The sequence below is a fragment of the Hemitrygon akajei genome, chromosome 16 (genome assembly GCF_048418815.1).
Source record: "Hemitrygon akajei chromosome 16, sHemAka1.3, whole genome shotgun sequence".
Classification (NCBI taxonomy): domain Eukaryota; kingdom Metazoa; phylum Chordata; class Chondrichthyes; order Myliobatiformes; family Dasyatidae; genus Hemitrygon; species Hemitrygon akajei.
The window spans coordinates 29,029,413-29,049,244 of NC_133139.1; the positions used below are offsets into that span (position 1 = coordinate 29,029,413).

General features: G+C 44.6%; 1 protein-coding gene across 2 annotated transcripts; it reads left to right on the forward strand.

The window, feature by feature from the left end:
* The first annotated feature begins 16,342 nt into the window (after nucleotides 1–16,342).
* c16h6orf120 (chromosome 16 C6orf120 homolog) lies at nucleotides 16,343–19,438 on the forward strand. Of its 2 annotated transcripts, none has more exons than XM_073068566.1 (2): nucleotides 16,343–16,463; nucleotides 18,127–19,438. In XM_073068566.1, the coding sequence occupies exon 2, from the start codon at nucleotides 18,173–18,175 to the stop codon at nucleotides 18,719–18,721; it is 549 nt and encodes a 182-aa protein (XP_072924667.1). In that variant the 5' UTR covers nucleotides 16,343–16,463; nucleotides 18,127–18,172; the 3' UTR covers nucleotides 18,722–19,438. The 2 variants fall into 2 exon arrangements, with proteins under 2 accessions (XP_072924667.1, XP_072924668.1); XM_073068567.1 differs by having other exon boundaries at nucleotides 16,351–16,463; nucleotides 18,073–19,438.
* The last annotated feature ends 394 nt before the right edge of the window (nucleotides 19,439–19,832 follow it).

Consider the following 19,832-nt stretch of genomic DNA (forward strand, 5'->3'; position numbering starts at 1 on the left):
TGCACCACCGGAAGTCGGTACTGGGGAAATGAAGCTCTGTTGGAGATGTGTCCCGTTGGGTGGCACTCTAAATTGAAACCCATTACCCCGAGAGGGAAAGATCAGGGATATTACCATAGAGACCCACTCACTCACTTAGAGGGGGACAGCCTTGCCATTACCATCTCCTGCTGGTGAATGGATTGAGAAAATATACACACAGCGGCCCCTTTATTGGGTACCTCCTGTACTGAACAAAGTCTGCTGCTGGAGCCCACCCACTTCGAAGTTCAACATACTGTGCATTCACAGATGCTCTTCCGCACACCACTGTTGTAATGCATGGATATTTGAGTTACTGTCGCCTTCCTGTGAGCTCGAACCAGTCTGGCTATTCTCCTCTAACCCCTCTCATTCAGAAGGCATTTTTGCCCACAGTACTGTCACTTACAGAATGTTTTTTGTTTCTCGCACTATTCTCTGTAAACCCTAGAGACTGTTGTGTGTTAAAACCCCTGGGGATCTACAGTTCCCAAGATACTCAAACCACCCGCCCCCCCCCCCATTGGCACCAGCAATTATTTCACAGTCAAAATCACATAGATCACATTTCTTCCCCATTGTGATGTTTGGTCTGAACCTCTTGACCATGTCTGCATGCTTTAATAGATAGATAGATAGATAGATAGATACTTTATTCATCCCCATGGGGAAATTCAACTTTTTTTCCAATGTCCCATACACTTGTTGTAGCAAAACTAATTACATACAATGCATTGAGTTGCTGCCACATGACTGGCTGATTAGATACTTGCATTGACAATCAGGTGTACATGTGTATCTAACAACGTGACACATGCCTGTGCATGTGTGTCCATGGAGCATGTATTGAATCACAATCAGAATCAGGTTTAAAATCACCGACATATGTCGTGAAATTCATTAACTTTACGGCAGCAGTACAATGCAATACGTGATAAATAAATACAGAGAAACAACACTAAATTACAATAAGTATATATGTCTATTAAATAGTTAAGTTAAAGTAAGTTGTGCAAAAAAAAATTTTTTAAGTAGTGAGGTAGTGTCATGGATTTGATGTCCATTGAGGAATCAGATGGCAGAGGGGAAGAAGCTGTTCCTGAATCGCTGAGTGTGTGCCTTCAGGCTTCTGTACCTCCTCCCTGATGGTAACAGTGTGAAGAGAGCATGTCCTGGGTGGTGGGGCTCGTTAACAATGGACACTACCTTCCTAAGGCACCGCTCCTTGAAAATGTCCTGGATAATACGAAGGCTGGTACCCATGATGGAGCTGACTAATTTTGTGTCAGACAGCTAAATTTCACAAGTATTTTACGGGGTTTACCTATTCCTGACCGGAATTCCAACACTAAAACGTATATAATGCATTAAACACAGGACCCACTGGTGTGCAAAATGGTTCCATTCTGTGAAATTCATTGTTTGCCTGATTGATGACTTATGGACAAAAAGCAATGACAGTTCCAGCACATGACCTCCATTTGCTTCCAAATGTAAGTGGCAATGTGGCTGTGAATTTCCCTTTACTCTCTCCAGTGTAGGTGTGAGATCTCATTGGCTTGGTGAGATCTCACTGGCTTGCTGAGATCTTATTGGCTTGCTGAGATCTCACTGGCTTGCTGGGATCTTATTGGCTTGCTGAGATCTCACTGGCTTGCTGGGATCTTATTGGCTTGCTGAGATCTCACTGGCTTGCTGGGATCTTATTGGCTTGCTGAGATCTCACTGGCTTGCTGGGATCTTATTGGCTTGGTGAGATCTCACTGGCTTGCTGGGATCTTATTGGCTTGGTGAGATCTCACTGGCTTGCTGAGATCTCATTGGCTTGGTGAGATCTCACTGGCTTGCTGAGATCTTATTGGCTTGGTGAGATCTCACTGGCTTGCTGGGATCTTATTGGCTTGGCGAGATCTCACTGGCTTGCTGGGATCTTATTTGCTTGGTGAGATCTCACTGGCTTGCTGAGATCTTATTGGCTTGGTGAGATCTCACTGGCTTGCTGAGATCTTATTGGCTTGGTGAGATCTCACTGGCTTGCTGAGATCTTATTGGCTTGCTTCAACCTGGTGACAGGAAAATAACTTGCAGCCATAATTAAAGATACAGGGCAGCTAAAAAAAATTCAAAGTAATCGAGGAAACTTAGTATTTTTTTGTGAAAGGAAAATCAGGTTGACCAAGTTAATGGAATTGTCTGTAGAGGTATCATGCTGTGGATACAGGGAAGTAGGCAGATGTTCTACAATTAGTTTTCCAGAACACTCATAGAAGATGTCACATCTGTAGAATGTAAAAGCTCATGTGTAGGAGGTAACATGGGAAACAGTCAGCAGGCATTGCTGATTGTGGACTTCAGGAAGGGTAAGACGAAGTGGTTCATAGAGGGATCAGAAGTGGAGAGGATGAGCAGTTTCAGTTCCTGGGTGTTAAGATCTCTGAGGATCTAACCTGGTCCCAGCATATCGATTTAGTTATAAAGAAGACAAGACAGTGGTTATACTTTATTAGGAGTTTGAATTGATTTGGCATTCAGAACAAATACACTCAAAAACTTCTGTAAATGTACGTGAAGAGCATTCTGACAGGCTGCATCACTGTCTGGTATGGAGGGGCTACTGCACAGGACCAAAAGAAGCTGCAGAAGGTTGTAAATCTAGTCAGCTCCATCTTGGGTACTAGCCTACAAAGTACCCAGGACATCTTCAGGGAGCGGTGTCTCAGAAAGGCAGAGTCAATTATTAAGGACCTCCAGCACCCAGGGCATGTCCTTTTCTCACTGTTACCATCAGGCAGGAGATATAGAGTCATGAAAGCACACACTCAGTGATTCAGGAACAGCTTCTTCCCCTCTGCCATCCGATTCCTAAATGGACATTGAAGCTTTGGATACTGCCTCACTTTTTTAAATATACAGTATTTCTGGTTTTGCACATTTTAAAAAAATTATTCAATATATGTAATTGATTTACTTGTTTATTTATTATTATGTTTTATTTTATTTATTATTATTTTCTCTCTCTGCTAGATTATGTATTGCATTGAACTGCTGCTGCTGAGTTAACAAATTTCACGTCACATGCCGGTGATAATAAACCTGATTCTGATTCTGATTTTCTGACTGGCGAGATGTAACGAGAGGTGTGCTACAGAAATTGCAACTGGGAACTCAGCTTTTTACAATTTATTTAAAGGACTTGGATGAACACATGGATACTCTGGTAAAAGTACGCTAAATTTGAAGAAGCTGCAAAGATAGGAGAGTAAGTTGTGAGGCGGGTACAAAGGGACAGAGATACATTAAGTTAAGTGGGTGGGTAAAAATCTGGCAAATGGAGTGTAATGTGAAAAAAATATGTAATTGTTAATTTTGTCAATAAAAATGAAAAGGAAACAAATTCCCCAGAGATTACTGCGCACTCAGATGCAGAAGGATTTCGGTGTCTATAGTACATGATTTGTAAAAAGCTAATATGAAAACGCAGGTTGTAATTACAAAAGCCAACTGATCTTTTTTTTTAACACAAGGAAGTCTGCAGATGGTGGATGTCCAAAGCAATACACACGAAATGTTAGAGGGACTCAGCAGGTCTGGCTACATCTAAGGAAATGAATAAACAGTCAACGTTTCAGGTCCAGACCTTTCTTCAGTCGTGAAAAGGGGAAGACGCCAGAATAAAAAGGTGGGGAGTGGGGAAAGAGGTGATAGTTGAAGCCAGGTGAGTGTGAAATGTCAAACGCCAGAGAAGGAATCTGATAGGAAAGAAGAGTGGACCATTGGAGAAAGGGAAGGAAGAGGGGACCCAGTGGGAAGTGATTGGCAGATGAGAAGAAGTAAAATGCCAGAGTGGGGAAAAGAGAAGAAAGGAGGAAGGAGAGTGAATTTTCTTTTACTGGAAGAAGAAATCGATATCAGGTTGGAGGTTATGCAGATGGAATATAAGGTGTTGTTCCTCCACCCTGAGGGTGGCCTTATCTTAGCACAAAAGGAGGCCATAGACCAGGGGTGGGCAAACTTTTTGACTTGTGGGCCACAAAGTATTCTAAAATTTTACAGGGGGGCCGGACCAGGAGCAGATGGACGGAGTGTTTTGGTAATACACCTCATAAGAGAAAATAAAATATCATGGGATATGTAGAAAACGTGCTTTAATTTCAATTGAAAATGAACAAATGCATTACAACAAAATATCTGTCTTTGAAGTCCCATGGTATTTAGCTATTTATTGAAATGACTTTTAAAACACTGAAAATTAAATGAATAAAATACAGCTTTTTTTAATAGTAACAGTTATTATTTTAAAGCACTAAAAATTCTGTTATCCTTCAAGATATTATCATCATCACTCTCCTCCTGTCTTTATTTCAAAAACGGTAGGAGATGCAGGTCTACTTGTCCTGCTCCTTCTTATTCAATTGTCCCCTGTGCCAAAACTCAACAACGACCAGCACAAGGACAGAACAGTGACAGCGCGCCAGTATGCGGAGCGCGTTATTTGATCTGGAGCGCATTTTTTATTTTGAGAACGTACGTGCACCTGCGCACTACTCATGTCCATCACTTAACAGAAATGACATGTAACCTGTAAGGCTTATTGAAAAAAATATTTTCAAATGCATTTTTTACATAACACAACAAAGAAACTTATTTTTAATTTCAGTGGGAACAGTGTTGTTGGTCTCCCTTTTTAGCCAGCGCATCAAAGTCTGGATTTAGTTTTGTTGTGGCGAAAACGCCAGAATTGCGGGGAAAAAAACGTTAACAAGGTTTATTAATATAATTTCATCAAGTTCTGCGGGCCGGATTAAAAAGCTTAACGGGCCACATATGGCCCCCGGGCCGTAGTTTGCCCATGCCTGCCATAGACCGACATGTTGGAACGGGTATGGGAATTGGAATTTAAATCTTTGGCCACCAGGATATTCTACTTTTGGCAGATGGAGCAGAGGTGCTCGATGAAGCGGTCCCCCAACTTACGACGGGTCTCACCAATGTAGCAGAGGCCAGATCACAATAGACAACTCCAGCAGATTCGCAGGTGAAGCATCGCCTCACTTGGGAGGACTGTTTGGGGCTATTAATAGAGGGGAGGGAGGAGGTGGATGGTCAGCTGTGGCACTTAAACCACTCGCAAGGGTAAGTGCCACGAGAGGGATCAGTGGGCAGCGACGAATGGACAAGGGAGTCACGGAGGGAGTCATCCCCGTGGAAAGTGAGCGGGGGTGAGGTAAAGACGTGTTTAGTGGTAGGATCCCTTTGGAGATGGCAGAAGTTGCAGAGGATAGAGTGTTGGATGCAGAGGCAAATGGGGTGGTAGGTAAGGACAAGAGGAACTATCGCTGTTAAGACGGTGGGAAGATGAGGTGAGTATGGATATTCAGGAAATGGAGGAGATGTGGGTAAGGGCAGCATCAATGGTGAAGGAAGGGAAACTCCATTCTTTGAAGAAGGAGGACATTTCTGATGTCCTGGAATGGAAAGCCTCATCCTGGGAACAGATGCAGCAAAGATGAAGGAACTGAGAAAAGGAGATAGCATTTTTACAGGAGATTGAGTGGGAAGAGTTATCTTTTTGAAGTTTATTTTGATAGAAATTGAATACCCAAGGGGGGGGGGGTGCATTGGTGAGTTTTCTCTTGAAATACTGTGTACAATTACTTTATTGAAACATACAAGATTGAATGATCTTGACAGGATGGGTGTAGAGATGGTGTTTTTTCTTGGGTAAGAATCTAGACCATGAGACTACTGTTTAAAAATAAAGAGATAAACATACAGTTTTCTTGGTGGAAGCAAAGTCTTTTGAAAAATTTGAAGAGAGAGGCTTGTTAAACAAGAGATGAGATTACTGTGTGTTGACTGGAATGAAGAGCTGAGATTACAGTAAGTTCAGTTATGAACTTATTAAGCGTGTGAGTAGGGTCGAGGGGTTAAGTGTTTTACTCTTGCTCTCAGTATGTTTGTACGTCCTGTACTGCAAACACATTAAATGACAATTAGGATTAATTAAGGTGTGCATTTGGGAATGCTTGGCATATTGATTCATTTGTGTATATGTGTGTGTGTGCGCGAGTGAACCCAGCAGAGAAGATTATTGCCCATTTTAAAAAAAGAACCAAAATCGATGAAACTCTGTTTTCATTTTAGACTTCCAGCACCTGTAGCGTTTTGATTTTCACTGAAGTAAATCAGCCGCCAATTCTGATTGCCTTAGTCCTGAGGTATTGGCTTTTGCTCCACTTATCTCACCCAGTCAATAGAACTCTGTCTCCTTGCATAAGTTTGTGAAGTAATGGTTACAGAAATGAGTAGTGTTTACAGTTTCCATCAAATGATGAGCTCTTCGAAAGGTTTAGGAATGGAATTAACATGACATTTAATGGGAAAGCTATAAGAGGTGCAATTGAAAAGCAAAGTAAATGTCATGTTTTTCTAGTCATTGATGCACTGTAGGTGAGCAATGTTCCCTCCATCTGAGGAAGGGACTGTTATTGCGTGAATGCAGTCACCGGAGAAAAGAACTAGTAGATGCAAAGCAGCTTCTTTATTCAACACAACAAGGTACAGCAGGTATCATATAGAGATGTTTTCGGTGGAAAGGTCTCACTGGGCTCGATATTTTAAGTGCTAAACATCTATATTTACAATGTATTGGCAATGCTTTCTTTGAAACTACACACAAACATCACACCTTCCGATTTGTGTGCGCGCACACACACACACACACACACACACACACACACACACACACACACACACACACACACACACACACACACACACACACACACACACACACACACACACACACACACATTGATGCACCATCAATAACTCACGCTGAGACGTAGGAAGCGAGGTATCGGCTTTTATTGACTGGAAGAATGAACAACACTACATCCTGGGGAATGAGGACGAGCAACAGCCCACAGTTGCCTTTATACAGGGGTCTGTGGGAGGAGCCATAGGAGCAGTCCAGACAGGTATATCTAGTTCAGCACACACACACACACACACACACACACACACACACACACACACACACACACACACACACACACACACACACACACACACACACACACACACACACACACACACACACACCACCACCACCACCACCACCACCACCACCACCACCCCCATGAATTTTAATCAGCATTGTCTGCTCTGGGATTCTCAGCTTTTAGGAACCCATTGTTCAGAGCTGTACTCCAAATTAAATCCACAATACATATTCAGACCGAAAGCCAAAGTTATTTGCTAAATGTAAATACGCTAAACCCAAAAATTGCTCTAACAGGGACCAATCTAAAACATTAACTGTTTTTTTCCACAGACTCTGCCTGAGTGTATCAAGCAATTTCTGGTTTTAGTTCAGATTTCCATCATCTGCAAATTGTTTTTAAATTTTCATTCCCTCTGCCTGCAGCTGACACAACTTAAGGGCAGTGCATACCATTAACAAGGTACTGTACACTGCAGCTACTTGTCAGAATCAGAATCAGGGTTTTTTATCACCAGCATGTGTCGTGAAATTTGTTAATTTAGCAGCAGCAGTTCAATGCTGTACATAATATAAAAGAATAAATAAATAAATATCAGTACATGTATATCAAATAGATTTAAATTAATGCAAAAACAGAAATAATATATATTAAGTAAAGTAGTATCCATGGGTTCAATGTCCATTTAGGAATCGGATGGCAGAGGGGAAGAAGCTGTTCCTGAATCACTGAGTGTGTGCCTTCAGGTTTCTGTATCTCCTACCTGATGGTAACAGTGAGAAAAGGACATGCCCTGGGTGCTGGAGGTCCTTAATAATGGATGCTGCCTTTCTGAAACACCGCTCCTTGAAGATGTCCTGGGTACTTTGTAGGCTTGTACCCAAGATGGAGCCAACTAAACTTACAACCTTCTGCAGCTTCTTTCAGTCCTGTGCAATAGCACCTCCCCCCATACCAGACAGTGATGCAGCCTGTCAGAATGCTCTCCACTGTACATAGAAGTTTTTGTGTGTTTTTGTTGGCATACCAAATCTCTTCAAACTCCTAATGACGTATAGTCACTGTCTTGCCTTATTTATAGCTGTATCGGTATGTTGGGACCAGGTTAGAGACCTTGACCTTGACACCCAGGAACTTTAAACTGCTCACTTTAGACACCATGGAGGACTGGGTAGCAGGCACTAGACAGCACAATTCCCCTCAACATCACATAACCAAGTTGAAAACATTGCTACTCCTTCGTCATCTAAGTCCTGGGGTGTGCTACTCAGCGATAACATGGGAGGACTTTCACCAGAAGCACTGCAATGGTTTGAGAAAGTGACTCACCATTACCTTCTCAAGGGTAATTAGAGATGGTGAATAAACGTTGACCCGACTGGTGACACCAACATTCCATGAATGAATTAAATATCAATTTGATTCCTGGCAAGGCAGGTTTGTCCTGTGTGAAAACATTAAATATTGTATAAGAGATTAACTCTCTGGAATTTAGAAGAATAAGAGGCTATCCCATTAAACATAAAAAATTCTTAAGGGGCTTGATGGGGTTGACAGACCTGTTATTTCCATTGTCTGGAATGGTCAGATGTCCATAGTGGACATAATAGGACATCAGCATTCAAGAAGGAATTTCTATACCTACAAGTAGTGAACATTTAGAATTCTCTGCCCGAGGAAGTCAGTTACTGAGTATGTTCAAGACAGTGAAAAGGGATCTAGTGCTTTCCCAGTGTATATGATGAATAAACTCTTCTTGGGCTTCCAGCCAGGCATGGGTATCAATTATAACCGGTGTTTTGATGACAAACTCTGCCATCTGGTGCAGGGATGATGCCTGGGTATATCTAATCCAGTGACATTTATACCCCTGCAGTCCGTCCCTCCTGATTGGTTAATCCTCATCCAATCAGGTTTCTGCTCTCCCACCTTGGTAAAATCAAATTCTAGTTCTTACGTAGAGCGAGACCTTCATCTTTGTTAAAATTATTTTCTTCTATTTTTATTTCAACGGCTTCCTCTACCAGGCGATCCCAAAAGCCATTGGCGTGGCTCTGTAGTTTTGTGCAGTCAAGGTCAATCCTATGGCCATTGTGAATGCAGTGCTCTGCTATCACCAATTTCTCTGGGTAACCAAACGGATACACCTCCTGTGCTCCTTGATGCAGGTTTCCAATGTGTATGCCATCTGGCCAATATAGGCTGCTTGGCATTCACAGGGAATCCTGTAAACATCAGCCATCCTGAGGCCCAGGTCATCTTGGGCCCGGATAAGTTGTGATTTGAGCTTCCTTAAAGCTTTTGGTTTGTGGATGGTATTAATCCGGTATTTCTTCAGCTTAACGGTTAACGGTTTGTGGATGGTATTAATCTGGTATTTCTTCAGGATCCTGGCAATCCTTCCAGAAACCGTGGGAATATAGGGAAGACAGATGGTAGCGATGGGCTCCTCCTCGTTGTTAGGCTTGCTGGTTTTTCCATCAGCCCTTTTAAGAGCCCGATTGATTTCCTTCACCTTGTAGCCATTCTGTAGGAACACCATGCGTAATTGCCTTATTTCCCTAGGGAACTCTCCGGGTCTGAAATAGTTTTCGCACAGTTAGTGAAAGTAGAAAGAACCGCCCTATGCTGGGAGGCGTGATGGTGGCTGTTACTGTTGAGGTATAAATCAGTGTAATGGAATGTTCTGGAATGGGAGGTAACCACTCTTCTCCAACTCCATCATAAATTGGATGTTTGGATGTATACTGCTTAGATGGTCCTGGAACTGTTGGAGTGCCTGGAGTCCATGAGGCCACACTACGAAGGTGTCACCAATGTATTGGAAGAAGCATTTGGGGCATGAGAGCAATGAACCCAGAGCCTCAAAGTCCTCCATGTAAAAATTAGCAGTAGGCAGCGACAAGGGCAATTCCAAGGCCATTCCGTCCATTCATTCATAGCATTCCCATTAAAGAGGAAGTATGTCAAAGTAAGGGGGTTTTCAAAGAGGTCAATGGTACTCTCATCAAACCTTGACCGCAGGAGGACAAAGCTGTCCTTAATGGGAACTCCCATGAACAGGGGCACCATGTCGAAACTGATATTATGTCCTCCGGGTTCAGCTGGAAGTTGGTTATCATTTTAACGAAGTCCGTTGCATTTGTGATTTGATGCTCACAGCCACCAACAAAGGGAGACAGCGTGGTTGTTAAATGCTTTGAGGGGTAGTAAATCGGAGAATATATCGCACCGACGATAGGACTTTGGGGAGGGGGTCGGGGAATCCCTCGTTGTGTATCTCAGGGAGCCCGTAAAGTCTTGCTGGTACAGGCGCCTGAGGCAGAAGTGTCCGCTGGTAGTCCAGATTTCTTCAGTAAAGCGGAGGTCACCCTGACAATCAAACTTGTGGGATCCCGCTGTAGAACTCTGTAGGTGGAACTGTCCACAATCTATTGCACTTTCCTGGGGTATTCCTCGGAAGACGTTAGGACCATTGTTTTCCCTTTGTCTGTTGGGTTGCAGCATAGTGCCTGGAGGGCCAGTCTCTCTCCTTTGGTGATGCTCGGTCTTGGCAAAACGTCTCTTTTGAAGGCCGTGCAGACTCTATACTCACCTCATCCATGGTCTCCAGTGGAGGTTTTCAGATTGCTTGTTCTACTCTGCCATTCATTGACGATGATCCTTTCTGGGTCCAATGGTAGGATGACTATACTTTTCAGCCCGCCTAGTAAAGGAAGCCATTGAAATAAAACAAGAGGAAAAGAATTTTAACAAAGACAAGGTCTCGCTTTAAGTAAGAACTGGAATTTGGTTGTAAAGAAGGTGGGAAAGCAGAAACGTGATTGGATGAGGACTGACCAATCAAGAGCGATGGACTATGGGGGTATAAATACCACCGGACTACACATACCCAGTGATCATTCCCAGAAGATGGCAGAGTTTGTCATCAAAATGTCGGTTATAATCAAAACCTGTGCTCGGCTGGAAGCCCAAGAAGAGTTTAATTAAGACAAATTCACAGATTTTTATATATTTAAGGAATAAAAAGAGAATGGGGTTGATGCAGGAAAATGGCGGAGAGGTAAAAGATCAGCTTTAAACTAATTGAACGATGGAGCAGGCACAAATGCACCTCTGCTATTTCTCATGTTCGCACACAGAGACACTGACGAAGTTTCGGAGCCAACAGCAGCTGGCCATGTGCTGCCTTCGATTACTGTTTATTGCCATTTGGCTGAGGAAGCTGTGAAAAGCAACCTCGCATTCAGTCAGGCGCGAAAGATTCTGTCCTCAGTCAGCCTTGCGTTTCAGTGCCTATCTGGTAACACCCAGAAGCTTCCACACTTGCTGCCTGGAAGTTCTCCCAGGCAGTCAGAGCCTATAGATTCGCAGGACAATGTAAAACTAATTAAAATAATCAGATTGAGTGAGAATGTGAGCTGCTAACAATGTTACACTGTCAGTTGCAGATTTCAGAATCAGTACCTAAGGTATTTATTGAAGAAAAGTTGAAGTTCTGATGAGATGGAACTGAGAATCTCAGCTCGTCGATCCCAACCCAATGGTCCATTGCAAGGGGCCCAAATGCAATTCAAGAATCTGGCACTCTCTCCCCAAACAAATGACGGCGATTAAGACCAGACGGTAGATGGGAATAAACTAATTTCCTTGGAAGAGTGGTGAATGACAGGTGACTGAAGTTAATTAGCAGAGCGAGAAAGATGTTGAAGAGAACTGTGCCTACCCAGAGAGTGCTGGAGCTCAATAACTGAAGAGTAGTGGAAGCAGAAATCGTCATTTTAATTCAAAAGTAACAGCCTAATTCTCCTCCCATCTCTTATTGCTCCTGTATGGGGCCAAGAACAGCTGAGATTAGGGTGCCAGCGTGACAGCTGGTTTGGAATTCACCATTTTATTGCTGTTCCACTGCAGGTGAAGCTAGCCACTACCCCCCAGATCCAGGCAGCACCCGACCGAGATAGTTAACACTTATTTCCTCATGTACTAGCTGGGAGGACTATGTGGTGTTCTTCTTCACTGAACATAGAACATAGAAATCTACAGCACATTACAGGCCCTTCGGCCCACAGTGTTGTGCCAACCATGTAACCTACTCTGGAGACTACCTAGAATTTCCCTACCGCACAGCCCTCTATTTTTCTAAACTCCATGTACGTATCTAAGAGTCTTTTAAAAGACCCTATTGTATCTGCTTCCACCACCACCGGCAGTGCATTCCCCGCACTCAGCACTCCCTGTGTGAAAAACTTACCCCTGACATCCCCTTGGTACCCATTTCCAAGCACCTTAAAACTATGCCCCCTCGTGTTAGCCACTTCAGCCCTGGGAAAAAGCCTCTGGCTATCCACACGATCAATGCCTCTCATCATCTCTATCAGGTCACCTCTCATCCTCTGTCGCTCCAAGGAGAAAAGGCCAAGTCCACTCCTTATCATAGTCTTCTTCACATAATCTAGGCCAACAGCCCAGAACATTAAACAAAGTTCGGCAAATGGGATTTATTTATTTGTTTGTTTGTTTGTTTAGCGATACGGTGTCAAGTCGGCCCTCCGAGCCGTGCTGCCCCAGCAATCCCACAACCCCGATCAACCCTAGCCTAATCACGAGACGATTTGCAATGACCAATTAACTGACCTGGTAGGCACGTCGTACATTTAGTCCCGGTAGGTCCTTGGACTGTGGGAGAAAGCCCACGCATTCCACGGGGAAGACGTACAGAGACTCTGTGGTAGAGTGCACTCGGTAAACACACGCCTTACACACACAAACATTGACTTGTCATTCCGTTGAGTGTACGCACTTCAATGTCTTCCTGCTATATTCTCATGATGGGTTTTAAACTGAGCTGATGCGATTGGGTTGGCTTTATGGTGTCTGTCACTCCATACACAGCAATATATTCCATTCCTTTAATAATAGGGATATGTAAACATGTTGTCTGTACACCTTATTTAAGGTAAATACTTCTGATTATTTTGGACTTACAATTGTAACTACATTGTTGGGTGTATCACATTCTAATTTATGTGTAGTCGTAAGTCAACTTTCAGATAGCATTGTAATTTAAGACGCCATGTCCTGGTGCCTAATAAACGGGGCATTTCGCTCTCAGTGGGAAAGGGATATCGGGACTGCCAGAAACTCACACTGGACAAAGTATGGAGCTATTATGTTTTCTGGTAGATACTTTCTTGTAAATATTGGCAGCATTGTTTTCACTATTTCTGCTAAGTTTTGCAAGGCAGTGCGCAAATGAGTACTGGCTCCAGCTCAGTGAGGACATTCAGACAGCAGGTGTGACTGGCAACATCAGATCGATGTATGATGGTTCAGGAAGGCCCTTGGCCCATCGCAGAGCAAGACAGCAACCCTGAAGTCATCCAGCGGTGAAATAATCACCGATAAAAGCAAGCAGATGGAACACTGGGTAGAACACTACTCTGAGCTCTACTCGAGGGAAAATGTTGTTGTTAGCTCAGCCATTGATGCCATTGATTGTCTACCAGTCATGGATGAACTCAACTCCATACCAGCCATTGAGGACCTCAGCAAGGTAATTGACAGTCTGACCCCAGGGAAAGCTCCTGGTAATGATGGGATTCCTCCAGACCTGATCAAACACTGCAAAAGCTCACTCCTCCAACCTTTACACAAGGTCCTCTGTCAGTGCTGGAAGGAAGGAGCTGTACCACAGGATATGCGTGACTCCAAAATCGTTTTATTGTACAAGAACAAGGGTAATAGGAGTGACTAGAACAACTACAGGGGTATCTCCTTCCTGAGTATTGTTGGCAGAGTCTTTGCTCGTGTAGCTCTGGCACGTCTACAAACTCTGGAAGAACGAGTCTACCTGAGTCCCAATGTCCTTCTCGTGCAAGGAGGTCAACTGTCGACATGATTTTCTCACTCCGTCAGCTCCAGGAGAAGTGCAGGAAACAACAGAAACCCCTCTGTGTCGCTTTCATCAACTTGACCAAGGCATTCGACCTTGTCAGCAGGGATGGGCTCGTTCAGATTTTCCTCGAGATCGGCTGTCCCCCAAAACTGCAAAGTATCATGAAGTCATTCCATGACGACATGAGGGCTACCGTTCAGTACGATGGCAGCTCATCAGGATCCTTCGCTATTCGTAGTGGAGTTAAACAAGGATGCGTGTTGGCCCCAACAACATTCAGCATCTTCTTCTCTATGCTATTGAAGCATGCGTTTGGGACACTGACAGAAGGCATCTACATGCACATCAGGTCTGATGGGCGGCTGTTCAACGCTGCACACCTGAGAGTGTTGTGGTTTTTCGTGCCCCACAGACGACCAGGAGACACAGAAGATTCTTCAAGAAGGGTTAAACTTTAATTTGCAAATCAAGGCTGAGACAGTCATTGAGCTAGTCGCTGATTGCCCACCGATCCTTGTACATAGCATTTTTTATAGCAATCTCCTGGTTTAGTTGCATTAGCATATCAATTGGTCTACAGTTGCGTCTCACAAGTCTCACTATTGTTTCTACCTATTGACTTAATCATGTTCTAATCTACATCTCTTAGCTACCTCTCATTAACACACCATTGTCTTCTACATTCAATTGGATACATGCATAGCAAATAGCAAACTCAGACTACATAGTTTTGGTTACACAGCAAACAATGCAACTTTTATACTCCAATAAGAGCGAGAACACCTGTGTGAAAGATCTTAATACATGACATGCTTTTTGCCGATGACCTCGCACACCAAACAGCAACTACAAACTCTCATGGACAGCTTCTCTAGGGCATGCAAGGGCTTACCATCAGCCTAAAGAAAACAAATGCCCTTGCCCAGTACGTAGTGGAGACACCAGTCATTACCATAGACAATTACGAACCTGAAGTGGTGCACGAGTTCACATACTTGGGGTTGACCATTAGCAACACTCACTCCCTTGATGCTGAAATCAATAGGCGTATCGGCAAAGCAACATCGATCCTTGCTCGACTCTCCTCGTGGGTCTGGGAGAATCCAAAACTCGCTACAAAGACCAAGACTGCCTTGTACAATGCATGTGTTATCAGCACCCTCCTGTATGGTAGTGAGAATTGGACCATCTACTCCAAACAGGAGAGGAAACTCAATAGTTTTCATCTGCGCAGCCTTCGGTGCATCCTCGGGATCATCTGGAGAGACAAAGTCCCAAATTCTGAGGTCCTCTCCTGCGCTGGACTTCCCACAATGTTCACGCTTTTAAGATAATGCAGACTACGCTGACTGGGCCACGTCCATCATATGAAGGATGGTAGATTGCCAAAGGACATCCTCTACGGAGAAGTAGCAACAGGCAAGAGGAACGTTGGTAGACCCCAACTTCACTTCAAGGACCTTTGCGAGCGCAACACGAAAGCCTTAAAGACCAACACAGAGTGCTGGGAGGATACAGCAGATGACCGCAACAAATGGCGAGATACTCTTCAGCAACACCTAGAGCAAGGCGAAAGAGTGATCCTGAGTCAGTTTGAGGAGCGGAGAGCTAAACGGAGAGCACAGCGGACAACAATTCCACGACGCCCTACACATACAGCAACTGTGGCAGAGCCTGCCGTTCCAGGATCAGCCTCAATAGCCACAGTCGACGCTGCTCGACAAACCAGTGACTACCAGAGGCGCAGTATCCAAGGTCAACTATGACCGACGGAGGCCACAGTTCACAGTTCAGTTAAACTTTGCAAGTTTTATTTTGAAGAATTTAATAAACATCCTTGCACTAAAGTGTTTAGCGACTCCAGCCGTTTTTTGCTACTCCTTTGGCCATAATCCACATATCTAACAGACTCCTTACAGAATGGCGCCAGAATTGAACTCCAAACTCTGAAACATCCCAAGCTGTATATTGTCTTGCTAACAGCTACCGTGGCCCCCTTGGATGAGTTGTAGGTATTTTGTATTTTCCATCTTAAAGTTTTATCCTGAATGAAGTGATTCCAAGAATCAGGAAGTAGGAGCAGAAGCAAGCCCCTTGCGGCCTCAAACTTGCACCACCATTCAGTACCATTTGCCCTTCAGAGGAAAGTTGGGTTAAAGTTACCTGTCACTTAGTTGAGTCAGAAGGCTTGTGGGTTCAATCCAGAGATCTAAGCCAACACTCCCGTACAATTGCTTAGACCATACTAAGCAATTGGAAGTGCCGTCTTTCAGATGAGATACTAGAGGAATGTTACCCCTCCCTCGTCCTCCATGGTGACAAACTCTGAGATTGGTGAGGACCACTTTGCCAAAGCCAACCTCTCCGGGGTGCAGTGACGTCTTCCGACCAGTGGCTGTCGCTGCTGCGCGGTGGCGCCGGGCCGACCGAGCGGTTACTCCTGGCCAGTTTGCAGCCTCGTTGCCGGGAGCACGGCGGCCCGGGCACTTGGAGCCCGAGTGAGGTGGCCGTGGCGGAGCAGAGCCTGTGACTTGGGGATGGTAAGCAAAGAGACCGAGGCCGGGATCAGACCGAGTCCTCTGTGGGCCCAGGGGATGGCCAGGCACCTAAACGACCCCTCACCTCTCACCCCGGCCTTCTGCCTGGCCACCCCCCTCGCACCCTTTGGCCCTGACCCCTACCTTTCCCCGCCTGAGCCCTCTCTCCGCATCACTACCCCCACATACACCTCCCCTTCACCCCACCCATCCTACAGACAGTGGCGGCTGGGCTTACCCTTACAGAACTGGGTGTCTCACCCCCTGACTCGGCCCACACGCTCTTGCTCTCTCCGCATTCCGTCAAATGTTTCCTTCTCCAGTGTTAATGCAGTTCTGTTTTGAAAACTCCTGCTTGATCCGCTTCCACCGCCATTTCACGTCGTAACGAATTGATGAGAAAGAATTCCTCCACTGCCCTCTGACAGCCACCTCTGATTTGTTTCCACTGATCAAACTCCTCTTTTATTTTGAACACATCCATAAAATCACTGCTTGGTCATTTCTGCTCAGAGAATAATCACAGCTTCAAGCATCTCCCCACATTAACTGTATTTTATTGTCGCATAAATTCAAGCCATTATCATCCTGCCCAGTGTGAGTTGTACAACCTGCATCTTACACCTGCTGTTTAAGATACATCTGTAGCTTTACAAAGCACAACTTCATTGAAGATTCAACATTAGAGGGAGAATGGGGGTTAAAAGAAACAGCTGTAGTTTAGCAGACTCGCTGGGCCAAATAACCATTGAACCATAGAACATTACAGCACAGAAACAGGCCTTTTGGCCCTTCTTGGCTGTGCCGAACCCTTTTTCCGCCTAGTCCCACTGACCTGTACCTGGCCCATATCCCCCCATACACCTCTCGTCCATGTACCTGTCCAAGTTTTTCTAAAATGTTAAAAGTGAGCCCACATTTACCTCTTCATCTGGCAGCTCATTCCACACTCCCACAACTCTCTGTGTGAAGAAGCCCCCCCCCCCCAATGTTCCCTTTAAATTTTTCCCCCTTCATCCTTAACCCATGTCCTCTAGCCTCAGTGGAAAAAGCCTGCTTGCATTCACTCTATCTATACCCATCATAATTTTCTATACCTCTATCAAGTCTCCTGTCATTCTTCTATGCTCTAAGGAATAAAGTCCCAACCTATTCAGCCTTTCTCTGTAACTCAGTTTCTCAAGTTCCGGCAACATCCTTGTAAACTTTCTCTGTACTCTTTCAACCTTATTAATATCCTGTAATTCGGTGACCAAAATTGCGCACAAGACTGCAAATTCGACCTCACCAATGCCTTAAACATACCATAACATTCCAACTCTTATACTCAATACTTAGATTTATAAAGGCCAATGTATCAAGAGCTCTGTTCACTACCCTATCTACTTGTGATGCCACTTTTAGGGAATTTTGTATCTGTATTTCCAGATCCCTCTGCTCTACTGCACTCCTCAGGGCCCTACCATTTACCTTGTATGTTATACCTTGGTTTTTCCTTCCAAAGTGCAATACCTCACACTTGTACCTAATTCTACTTCATTTGGGGAGTGGGGAAAGGGGATGAGGAAGGAACGTATTCCCTCATTTATAATGCCTTTTCCCGATAAAACAGATCAGGAGCATTAACGGACGTCCCTCTCTTTCCCTGTCTCTGCTGTACCTCCAGGAGCTGTGCAGATGACGTGGGCTGAGTTGGCTCCTCTGGCAGAGTCATGGCGGAGGTCTGGTGGGTAGTTCTGCTGGCGCTGCTGTGCCAGCTGGTTCTGGGCGAGCTCCCTGTCACTGAGCCGGTGCCCGACGACTGGGTCCTGCTGCACGTGGTCCAGGGGCAGGTGGGACCCGGCAACTACAGCTACCTGCGGCTTAACCACGATGGACAGATCGTGCTGCGCATGGAGAGCCGGCGAGGGGACGCTGACCTGTACATCTCCGACTCCACGTTGCACCCCAGCTTCGACGACTACGAGCTGCAGTCGACCACCTGTGGCCTGGACTTGTTGGCAGTGCCAGCCAGGTTCCGCAGGCCAGTGGGCATCGCTGTGTATGGCCACCCCTCGCACTTACAGACCGAGTTTGAGATGAGGGTCTATCTGGACCAAGGAGTATGGGAGAGCCCCTTCCCTGAGCCCTCCTACCCAGGTGATGAAGACACCACCGACAGGACCCCACCAAAAAAGGTGGTGGAGGAGGAGACAGAAGAATCTGTGCTGTGGACCATAATAATTGGGATCCTCAAACTGGTGTTGGAGATTCTTTTTTGAAAGCTCTCTTTACTATGTATCAGGTGTGGGTGGGGTTGTGGATGCATGTGCACTTGGGACAGGAACAGTGGAAATGGTTTGAACATAATCACTGCCTGCTCTCTATCAGGGAAAACTGAGTTTTTTTGTTCACTGATCTCAACTAGTCAGTGACTTACTGTATGATCTGATTGCTTTTTCTTTCCCAGTGGGGTGAGATGATACAACACTGTGTACCTGTGGGTCACCAAATAGTGCTATTGAAGGATACTCCTTGCCTATCTATTCCATGTCTATTTTCTAAGATAAACCTTTTGTTAATGTCATGTCTGTTTCCTAGGACTGCCACTATTCTGTCTCTACCATGTCTGTTTTCCCAAATAGCACTTGCCAGATCTATATTACAACCCCATCTGACACTGGTTCAGGCAGATTGTAAATATTTTTACTTTACAAAAAAAAATGAGCAGAATTTGTACAGAGAAAATGGCAGCTGCTTATTCAGAGCTGCCGTGAGATGATTGTAATGCAGCCGAGTTTAAATGTGCCAGAAATCAAAATTTGGAATTTTCTCAAATCCCTGGCGTTTCTCATCCAGGGCTGAGCTTTGCCTGAGAGGGAGGCTCAATCTGAAGTCTTCTAAAAGCATTGTTTTCATTTTTAAATGCCAGAAACTTGAAGCAAAAGAATTACATTCTTTCAGGACATGAGAGCCAATAAATACAATCATTGCATTGACCCTGGAGCAGAGAATCTTATTTCTTAATGTCCAGCATTGGCTTTGAATGTGAGCATTCTTTTAAATAAAGTCTGCAGGGTTAGTTAGTTCAGCAGTAGCAGCAGCTTGCATCATGATTGTTCTGGATAAGTAGAAGTCCCCAGTCCTGAATGCTGTCCAGCATCCATTGTTAGAACTTATTTGTACAAAAAGAAGTTGCATTTCTGTAGGGCCTTTCACATCTACAGATGTTCCAGGTCACCTTACAACCAGCAAAAACACCTGTCATGTGAGGTTGCTTTGGTTTAGTTTTAGGAAGCATATCTATCCCATCAAAATCGTGCAAATAAATGCATGCCCTGTGGAATGTTTTTAATGACACTGATTGAGGGGATCTATTCACTGAGACATTGG